Source organism: Mercenaria mercenaria, chromosome 6, assembly GCF_021730395.1.
Source record: "Mercenaria mercenaria strain notata chromosome 6, MADL_Memer_1, whole genome shotgun sequence".
In the NCBI taxonomy this organism is placed as follows: Eukaryota; Metazoa; Mollusca; class Bivalvia; order Venerida; family Veneridae; genus Mercenaria; species Mercenaria mercenaria.
In genome coordinates this window covers 66756255-66767862 of record NC_069366.1, presented here as the reverse complement: position 1 = coordinate 66767862, position 11608 = coordinate 66756255, and the positions used below count along the sequence as shown (strand labels likewise).

Here is an 11608-nt window from a genome sequence, read left to right as displayed (position 1 = left end):
GTTTTATCTCGTTTAAGGGCCCCAAAACAGGCTAGTTTGATTATTAGATTGTAAAAAACGGCTAGAAACGGCGTCATTCAAATATCAAAACATGGACATGACAAATTTGAATAACTTCGAGAATTCGATATCTACGATGCTGAAATGCAAAACCGAGTGTGACGTAGGCATAGAACTAATGCATGCACATATCCATAGTGTTCAAAATATCATAGAAACCCACTTACCTGATAAAAAAAGCGAACTCGGAATGATTTCAGAAAATATCCGCCATTTTACAAGTTTGCAACCGTTTCATTCTCTTGAACCAAGTGTGCAACCACTTCACGTCCTGTCCCTTGATTTTGAGCATTTGCAAAGATCTACATATGTTTTCATTTGTCTTGCGGTTGTAAGGTAGCAGGGTACACTTCGAATTTTGGCCCCCGTCAATATTTGTTATAAATAGAACTTCGTGATTTTGGATGTCTGTAAATTAAGGTGAGAGATAATGATTATTAATTCTTTAGAAAATTTATACAGCCGATACATGTAAAATTCTGATGTCAGTTGGAAAACTAACTGCTGGTAGCTTTGTATGATCAATGAGACACCTTTTCGCGGAAAAATTTAAATCACGGAAGAGTTCTGTGCTTGTTGATTGATACTCAGGAACATTTTCGCCATTTTATGAAATAACGACCTGGATGGGCCCCCATTCCGTTTATGTCCTGACGTTCAGTAAGGACTATTAATTGAGAAATGCAATAAAATTGGGCATTGTTCTTGCAGCGGGATCATTGCAGGCTGTTCAAAAAGTGCAAAATTGATGCTTTTGGCATGCTATTTTTCATGGATGGTGTAAACCTTTCGTTTTGATAACTTTCTTTATTCTTGTATGAGAATCCTGATCTTGCCATTAATTAAAAGCACAAAACATGAATGCAATTTATAAAATGACCATTCCATTCTAATTCTGCTCATAAGGGAAGTGCAATATTGCGTCTCGCTACATGTAAGACCGTCCGTGCCCAAAATTTTCACATCTAAGTGTACTCTGCTACCTAAACTATAAAACAGACGTTTATAGTGTGCGGTCATGTCTTTTTGCCATACGTAGAGTTCGCATGCGCGAAGATTTACTCCCGTTGCTAAGGAAATGGAATTCGGTAAAAACAATTATATATAATAGTGATATATTATTTGGAAACGAGCAATTAAAAGAGTTAAGATCAGTATAAAAAATATGCAAATTATCCTGCCCGCTCCATGAAAAATGTAACCGCCACTCAAAAAAGTCAAAACTGAGGTAACAAAATCTTTTAGACTTTGAAAAAAATTCCGAAGAACTATAAATCAGTATGGAGTGGCCTAAAAGATGGAAAAGTGAACACCGAAACAAACTATACCCTCTATACGTATGACATACTATGAACTGGTCTTAAAGAAATCCCATCGTACTGAGCAGTGATTCATTCAAACAAAAATGTAGTACGTCCTCATTTATGACCTGAAATAGCAGTAAAAAAATAAAACAGAGATAATAATGTTAAATTCCTTTACTGTTTAAGTTTTTTGTAACATAACCGATATTAGTGAAAACTTTTGGAACATCAACGTTTCCTCTTCCTCATACATCTTGTAAGAAATATATTTTAATGGATTTATTAAAGTTAAACAAAGGAAAATTGCTCGATACAAACGGTTACGGAGCTATCGCGGATGGTTTTATACCCATATGCAAGTGAATATATTACCGACTAGAGATAAAACTAAGGACGCCATATATTATATTAACGCAATGTGATTTGGAGTTTGGACTGCATAAAATAGAACTGGGATTTTCCAACTCGAGTGACCGAAGTCCAACATGAGCGATAACTCGTCAGTATCCGACAACGAAGGTTAGTGTTCAGACATAACACTTTCTGTTCTATGGGAAACAACTATAGATAGGTTATTTGTGCATCGGTATCGGTTTAGTCTCACGTGCATTAAGAGTTTGGTATGTTTTTATTGACAAAAGTAAAGGAAACGTGTTGCATGACTTTTAGTAGCAGAATGTGAATATACAGGTGAAGAACACTACTTCGATTTAAGTCAGTCAATGATATAGAATATGCATATATGTATTCATGCATTTACATCGAGTAAGGTACATCATAATATAAATTTTAGCAAATTAGTACAGAAAAAAATATGTCATCAGAAAGTATAAACTAAGATGCATATAAATCTTCCCGAAAATGTGGGACTGGGTCCATATAAAGCGAGAATGTGTATATTTGGGTCGAATAAGATTACCACGATTTGGGTATGTAAAGTCATGAATAGTTGTTATCTATCGCTAAACATTTATAACTCCGTATCGAGAAGATATGGAAAAGGTCACGGACACATCGAAGGATAGTCGGAAATGTTCTGCGTGGGAGAAAAAAACTTGAGCGAATAGTGTCCGCTTCCCATGTGTCAACAATTAATTCAGAAAGAAATTTTCACATTGAAAGATATTAACCAAATATACCTAAACTATCGCCAACAAAAATGACAACACTTCTGAAAAGCAAATATTCTTCATATGACGCAGGCTGCCTCCTTGCAAAGGGCCAGTGACCGTTTAAAACGCGGCCTTGAACCATGCTTTACTTCAACATAGAGCGTGTTCACCAGTTTTCAGAATAGCTACATTTAAGTGACATACAGTCATAATTGCACGTATTGAACCCTATTCCTCTCCTCTATATCAGTACTTATACACTGATATATATAAACAACAAAAATATTTTTTTAAAAATCGCGGTTTTGTAAGTTTTCTTCCTTCTATGAAAAAAAATCATACCATACGTCTATATTTGCTTTTTCGTTCAATTATTTGTCTCAAATTTATAAAATTAAACATACATATCTACTTGGTGTCTGTAAGTAGGATAAGCATTTCTTTTAACGACGACCGTAGCTATGCCACACCTTACAGCAACCACTTGAGTTTCTGACTAGTGTCTGAAAATCACCTTGACGTTTTGTTTGCAAGACAAGGAAGCTTGAAACGTTTTTCAGTCTCTTGGGATCTTTGGGTCCATTCAGTGGTATATAATACAAATCCGCTTCAGCCAGTGTTTGAGACGTTGGTGTAGATTTTTTTGAGACCCTGAATGTTACCCCGTTTATTATCCCCGTAAATGGTATAATAGGGGTCGGAGAGCCATCCATCTATGAACCTTACAATATTATTTTGTAGAATATATATATTGAATTTCACCAAAATACATCTTATTCACATACACAAAAATGAACATGTAAAATCTTAGTCTACTGAACATATAAAAATATGGGGAATTCCTCAGATGATAGGACTTTTTCGAAAATGGACCTAAAACATGTTTTCCTGGAAAAAAGTACAAAGCTACCGACCAAATAAAAATTAAGAAAAATAAGAAGATAAGATTTTTTTAATGCTACACTTTCCTGCTATCGCCAATTATAAACACTTTATTCTTTATCAGATGCAGATATTTTGAGTTATTGCAAGAGTACATATTTTGTTGAACATGTAATTTCTTAAAACTAAATGCTTCCATCAAAGTATAATTTTTTCCATCCTTCAAAACTTTGATTAAAAGTGATCCAGTATGTATATTTGCAATATATACTTGGTATTTCTTTATGTAGCTTATGTTAACAAACATGTAACCTCGTTTATCGCGTTTCCTAAGTTTACTATTCATATCGTTGACTTACTTTCCGTTTGTTCTATATTTATTTCAAATGATAACCAATTGAAACAGCGTATTACCCTAATTAGGATTAAACTGTACATACAATCATGTTTGTTTTAGTGTTACACAATTTTGTAGCCGACACTGTATACTCATTGTGGAAATTCCTGATTGCCCTATCTAAATGTCACGAGTCCGAGCCCCGGGCTAGGTAAAAATACTAGTAAGACTATTTTTATCGCCCTCAGTTTCTTCTTTCTCGTCCATGTGTTGAAGCTTCAAAAAGCAAATTAAGTCTTATACCGAATCATACAGGAACACTGGTTGGTTGTTTGGTTGTAAGCTTGTATATAGTCGCCACCGGTAACCAGTATGGCGATTCCTCAAGAATACTGTTCCTAATGTTAATTGGTGGACAGTGCAAGATACGGAATTAGGCTTCCCTGGTTCTTCAGTGCGCTAGATGAAAAATACTCACACACGGTTTAACCTCTGAAATACATGAAGTTCTACTGAAGATAACGTTAAAACCAAAAAACTGTTTAACACTGCATTGCATGCTCGACTCCAAGCATTGAACTAATTCTACATGATAAGCAATCAGAATGTATGTAGCTTTAATTTCTATATTTGCCAAAACTGATTATTGGGCATATAATACAGCAAACAATGTGTTATAATAAGTAATGATAATAATGTTGATAAAGCTCATACATTGCTGTTTTGTTAATATTGTCATATGAGGCGTAGCTGTTTCTTCGAGTAAGCCATTTTTCGATGAATAACTATGCTATGTGGTCTCAGAAGATAGTAGCAAGTTCTTATATGTAGGTCCACATGAAGTACATTCTCTCCTATTGTTTCATGTATTGTTGTAACCATAACATTTTTTGCACTTATTTTTTCTTACAGCTTGGTTGATAAAAACAGATAAAACAATGAGCTCAATTAACTTTAGGTTCAGAGAAATTTGATTCTTATGTCACCGTGTATAATCCAATACATATGTTAATATAGTTCATACAAATAATACATTTAAGGCTTATAAAAGTGGATTTTCCCTTTGTGAATTTCGTGATTTAATTTTAGTTAAATACTTTGAAACGCGTTTGCTTTAAAAACAAAAGCAGCCCAATACTCTGTATGATATTCTTTATTTCAGTCTCATCAGTGTACAACATATATTACATACCCTAGTTTAAAATGTGCACAAAAGCCCTTTATTTAGGGGTATAAAATCGTAGTTAGCTGTCACTAAAAGTGATATTACAAAAGGTAGGTTACTGTCCTTTTTATTGCTACCCGCTGAGCAATACAGACGGAACAGTAACTTATATACATATTACTGCGTCTCAACTTTTAGCCTGCTAAATTTCTAATATGGACTGGTCTATCAATTTGGACAGTACCGTTTATTATTTGAAGGGGTGCTCGATAAAAATTTACTAACTGAATAGCAAACAGTGCAGACCATGATCAGCCTGAAAGGAAGTGCGGGTTGATATTGGTCTACACTGGTCGCATAGGCCGAATCACTTGCCCACATCAGGCTAAAGGTTAAAATATAGATCCGACGTTCGGTTATACTACGCATTTTAAAGTAACACAACAACACCTATTTTTGATTGGTGTTTGTGCATGCATCGCGTCCTTTTTTAAACAACAATGTATTTTATCAGAAACATCTTGCGGAAAAAACGTTTTCAAACCAAAGATCAAGGCAGGTAACGTTACCTTTCTCAGTGCTTATGTTTTATAATTTATAAAAAGGGATTATGTAGTAACAGCGTATTTTTCGTGATTACGACTCGTATTTTCCTTTCGTGTGCAAATCAAGTAAAACATTTTTGATATGTTAAATCTTATTCTTTCAGAGTTGATACATTGAAAAGACGGAAATGGCAGCAGAATGTGTTGATAAACATCAGAAAACAACAGAAATGACAGGAGAATGTGTTGATAAACATCAGAAAAACAACAAATGACAGCAGAATGTGTTGATAAACATCAGAAAAACAACAGAAATGACAGCAGAATGTGTTGATAAACATCAGAAAAACAACAAATGACAGCAGAATGTGTTGATAAACATCAGAAAACAACAGAAATGACAGCAGAATGTGTTGATAAACATCAGAAAAACAACAAATGACAGCAGAATGTGTTGATAAACATCAGAAAAACAACAGAAATGACAGCAGAATGTGTTGATAAACTTCAGAAAACCAACAGAAATGACAGCAGAATGTGTTGATAAACATCAGAAAACAACAGAAATGACAGGAGAATGTGTCGATAAACATCAGAAAAGAACAGAAATTGCAGCAGAATGAGTCAATAAACATCTGAAAAGAACAAAAATGGCAACAGAATGTGTCGATAAATACCATAATAGAACGGAAATGGCAATAGACTTGTCGATAAACATCAGAAAACAACAGAATTGGCAGCAAATCTTAGATATGGACACAAGAATATAACAGTTAAGGCAGTAAGTTGTTTGTCTATAGATATAAAAGCAGGAAAAGTATTAGCAACAGGAAAGCTCATCACAAAACACGTTCAGGTGTGACAACGGACAGAAAACACCAAGAACACCGAAACGACCGAAATGATATTTAAGTGAACGAAGATGTGGTACGAGTTAAAACTGGTTTGTAATAACTGGTAGTCTATACACATTTATCACCTTTATTGACAGCTGTGGGTGTGCCCTCGTATTGGAAAGCAAAGAATTCTATCTCGTCCCACTCTAACTATTTGAAGAAGATAGAGATGCAACTGCTTGTGAAATATTTTGAGCGGTGTATGCAAACATGCTAGTACCTAGCGGTGCCATTAAGCAGAAATATAAGGACTGATAAAACGCCATGTAATCTAACACGAATATGACCAAATATTTCATAAAGGATAGGAAAATCTGTCCTGCTGATAACATGTGAAGGTCATTGTTAACACACAAGACTGTACGTGACAACAATGATTTCGACGGTTTTGAAATATCAGTAGACACCTAGTAACATTACCATAGGACTGGTGCAGTTTTCTGTATCTTGAAATTAACTGTTTTCATTTCGTTCATATTCAATTTCCAAACTACTTCCTGGGAGCATAATATTATATTTGTGATTTTAAAATTTTAAAGGTAATAATCATGCACTAAAGGGCCTTGCATGCATGTTATTTACTTACTTGCAAAATACATTGTGACGTATAAAACACACACTTATCATGCATGTCTTAATTCGGCGATCCTGAATCTAACCTAGTATTGCAAATCACTGTTCTCAGTTTCACAAGACAAAAAGCTTGACCTATTTCCGACCAGCTGATTATGATACATACAGCTTCAGTCAGCAAAGCTTTGAGAGGCACTTATACCATAGTGTGTGACTCAAGTTACATTATATAGAGAGGCTGTGTCATATATCACACAATTATCACCATACTCGTTTTTTTTAAACCAGGGCCCAGTTGTTCGAAACTTTAACTGGCGATTAAGCTAACGGTCGATTAACTTTTAGAGTTATTTTTCGGCATTTCAGACAACTTTGAAAATCAAATGTATAAGGTAAGAATTAAGAACAATGAAAAATCTTTACAATAAAATCAAAACATCATACTAGTGTTTCTCACCAAGTCTAGTATTTTGAATCAAAATTTAACAGGCGGTTATGTTAACAGCCGGTTAAAGTTTCGAACAACCGGCCCCTGATTGTCAAATAAGTACTTTGCGTGCATCGGCAATTTTTCATGTCATTTAAAATTATTTTCAAAAAATAACCTCAAACGAGACCAATCGTCCCGTAACGAAAATCGACAAATTATGTAATCCTCCGCATACGATTTCTTAGGAAAGTCTTGTATGCGTTCAGCTACATTTACACTTAAAACTCTAATTTTATATTTACGAACATATTACGAAGCAGTTGTTCATTTTTTTTTAGATTTGAATATAGGTCAAATTTATTATGAACTTAGTTGTAAAAAAATATCAGTATTCGGACATATAACAAATAACCTATTTATACGTTACTTTATATAATGTATGTTCTATTGTTATATACAGACTGGTCAATTTGTATTTTTTTTTTTTGAAAACCTCTTGCTTCCTATTTGACATTTAGACTTGTTTTTGTACTTAAGTATATGGTTTCTGTAGAACAAAATACTTGACCACAGGTTGTGAAGTAAGTTTTGGAGACTCCTGAAAACTCTGGACTGTAAATGTTGACTGTTTCTGTGCATAGTCGTGGATATGACCAATGGTATAGTTGCCATCTGAGTCTTGGTCCATATAATTTTTGAGCAGGCGAGTTAAAATGAGGTCTTCATTCCAGGGCAGCTGTAAGCTATTCAGCATGGCCCTTTAATCTGTTGTTTTTATTCTATTCCCAAATATGCAGCATGTATTAGACTATGAAACATCTAACGGTTATATATTTCTCTTGCCTTAACGACTTTGTTGTACAATGAATGTTCAGATATAAGCATTTTATCAGCATATTATTGATATCAATGGTATTGGGGCGGGATTGGATTTTTTTCACGATTATTAATATCGTATGACTTGTTTCGTTATACTGCACCTTTTTTTTTACTTTTTCCCAAATGAATGATTTGCTTATTTGACTTGCGTACACATTGTTGAAATATAACATAAACTTGTTGAATAATATACCAATTTTCGTTTTGAGTTTTCTAATATCAATATAACAAGACGGTTAGCTTTTTTACTGTATGATTTGTCATATAATTTCGTGATATTATATATTTTAAACACGGCTGACGGGCATTTTGTCGGTCGTAGTTTCTCGTTCTTTTTCGTCAGACTTTGGTAGAATATCAATTACGTATAATCGCAAAGGGGTACTGAATTACATTTTTTGTATGCGTTGACATGACCTTTTTCTGTTTCTTGAATAAGTCGGAGATTAAGTACATGTATAAATAAAATGAAAATTCCACGAACTTTTCTAATAAGTCTTAAGCGAAAATGCATGTCATTGTCACCTTAAATTCATACAATTGTTCGGACAGTGTGTCATAAATATACATATTTTTTTATGTATTCTTTTGACTTTAAAGTTGACCAACAGCACGTATTATCTTGTCAGTTCTTTATTTTTTATATATGACACAGACGCTGTATGCATAAGAATACTCCCGATTTAGTCTTCATTTAACAATTAACCGCAATGAAAAAGTGCAACAACCCTCTTATGGTCACTTTGTTAGAAATGAAAAACACTTGAGTAGTAGTGTTTGTCATGTTGGACATAGAAAATATAAAAAAAGGTCCGCTGCTCTGATACTGTCACTGTTTGTAGGACGGTTCCAGCTGATAGTTAAAACTTTGCATTGAGATTGGATAGCACAAAAATGCGGGCATTACCAGGTTTGTTACATGTTTTGTTGGTGTTTTTTTTGTAACTCATCTCAAGAAGGCACACAGTAATATGATGTGTATTGAATAATTGATATAATAACTGTACGATATCATCTAAATGTGTTTATACTGTTTCTAATATAAATCGAGGCTTAATGGAAAACGTTTTACAAAACAAAATTACATTTCATGGTTTTAAAGTACTTTCCACAAATGTTTTGTTGAAAATGAGGTTCTTTTTTTTATTTTACTACAGTTACATTTATACTCTTTGTATGTTAAAATGCGCTTCTCGGCATTTCTTCACTCTCTGCAAGTGTTTTGGCGGCGCATCGCCATTTTACATGATACACGTTTTATTTTTGTGTTTTAGGGCATGTAGGTAGTTTTTACCCTACTGCACGTATCACGCATATTATGTTAAGCTAAATTGGCATTGTTTTCCGGTGCAGCACTTAAACTGCACTTTTATACACATAAAAAGATAATCTTTATTGCGTGATATAAGTTGTTGCGAAATAGTTCAGATGTTACGATGACTTCCGTAAAACACGAACCTATGCTGTTTGAGTGTGAAATACCCGAGAAAATTTATAATCAAAAAATGCGGCGAGCATATCGCTCAGAACTTTAGTTCAGACACAATCCATTTTACTAGCTCATCGGATCGTCTCCAAAAATGACCTTGATATAAGACAATTTTAGAAAACGGATATTTTCAGAATGAATTTTACAGTGAACGTCAGGATAAAATCTCATTACAGTTCAAGACAAACAGTTTAAACAAGTATGATTAAACCCCTTTTTTTCCACCTAGGATACATTAGAAGTTTTATCAAACGTAAGTTTATAACTTTGAAACAGAGTAGGAATTCAGAGTCAGATTTTGTACACATTAACCTTAAGCCTGCTGGCGGCAAGTAATTCTGCCTTTGAGACCAGTGCAGAGCAAAATCATGGTCTGCACTGTTCGCTATTTAGTCTGTAAATTTTCAATGAACACCCCTTCAAATAATAAATGGTACTGCCCAAATTGAATGATAGACCAGTCCACTTTAGAGATTTAGCAGGGTAAAGGTTAACCAGTTTGTGCCACTGAACGTCCCATGGCGTTGTCTCACTATAACCTTTTATTAGTTTATTTTTGTTCTGCATGTCTTATTGTTTTACTGTGTATGTATTATTTGTATACGTATATCCATTCAGTGTGAATGCATTCTTGAAACATGGCTGTTATTTTTATCTTTGCGTTTTTGTTTTGTTCATGATATAACTGTGTGATTGTTCAATCATTAGGATCAACGCTTTACATTATCTTAGCACTTTATTTTTAGAAATGATGTTTTCGAACCTTCTGTTTCTTCCCTAGTACGCCGAAGAACACTCCAACACACTCTAGACAAATATTATTTCAGGAGGGTGGATGATGGGGGGATGGGGGTGCCCCAAGACCACTAGCAGGTTGGGCCTACGCATATGTTACGGTTGAACTACGTTCTTGTTTTATGATACCTGATTATTTGTTTTTACTTCCTTGATTGTTGGTTACCGTCGTCCCTATCTGTTTGCAATTAATCAAGAAATGTAATTAAAGGACACACGTTATGAGATGCCTTAATTTAAACCTCAGGTAAGACGAGTTTGTAGATACATGTACATGATACAAACAACAATATGTAATTGTATATATATTGAAGTTTAAATAATCCTGTATCTGTATGATTTTGTACTCTTGTACTTTACTCTGTACCCCAAAATCACGCCAGGTTGAACAATGTCCATCTTTATACCAGCTATTTATTCATTGTTGCTTTATTATTGACTTATTTACTGGAATAATACCGCTGATCCATTTAAATACATAAGTCTCGGACTAATAATTATATATTTGGGTATGTTGTTTCTTTGCATTTGATAAATCTGTAACCAAAGGACATTCTGATTTCTTGTGACACTTAGTAATGTGTGCTTATACTTACTTGATTGTGTGTGCGTGCGTGTGCGCTTTTGTTTTAAAAAGAAAGGAAGTACATGTACATAATACCTTTAAGCCAAAATTGAAATACAAGCACTAAAAGAACAGACATATATATGAGTCTAATACCTAATAATACATTATAACTAATTAGTCATTCCTTTCTTAAAAGATGGTTTACGTAAAACATTTATAAGTATGATCATTTCAACTTTGCTGTAAGTCTCATAAAAGATAAACGACGTCAAGAGTAATAAAACTTTTTGTTAGGCAAAGCATCTAAATCATGGAACGCAACACAGCTTTGGTTTAATTGAGTATGTTTATGATATAGGATGGCGGATGCGAAACGTTTGTGAAAAAGAGAATTAGCCTGATATTGTTAAATATTCGAAGATTGGTTGCGAATTTATGTTAAAACAATACCCATTGAAATCATAAAGAAACCATAGATAACTACCACTTTGAATTAAGTTCATTTAAGAGTCTCACTTATGTCGAAAGAGTGGCTTAACAGTCACAAGGACATTAATTAATTAATCTTCTATG

The 11608-nt window shown here is 34.0% G+C and overlaps 1 protein-coding gene across 2 annotated transcripts in view; it reads left to right on the top strand.

Annotated features, from left to right (window-relative positions):
• The first annotated feature begins 1585 nt into the window (after positions 1–1585).
• LOC123548532 (hepatocyte nuclear factor 4-gamma-like) overlaps positions 1586–11608 on the top strand; it is a 31661-nt gene continuing 21638 nt past the window's right edge. Inside the window, exon 1 of one of the 2 annotated variants that reach the window (XM_045335850.2) lies at positions 1586–1883. In XM_045335850.2, the coding sequence (XP_045191785.1) occupies positions 1850–1883 (34 nt within the window). In that variant the 5' untranslated portion in view covers positions 1586–1849. Of the gene's footprint in view, positions 1884–8933; positions 9094–11608 lie in introns of those variants that run through there. The other variant, XM_045335852.2, reaches the window with a different exon arrangement.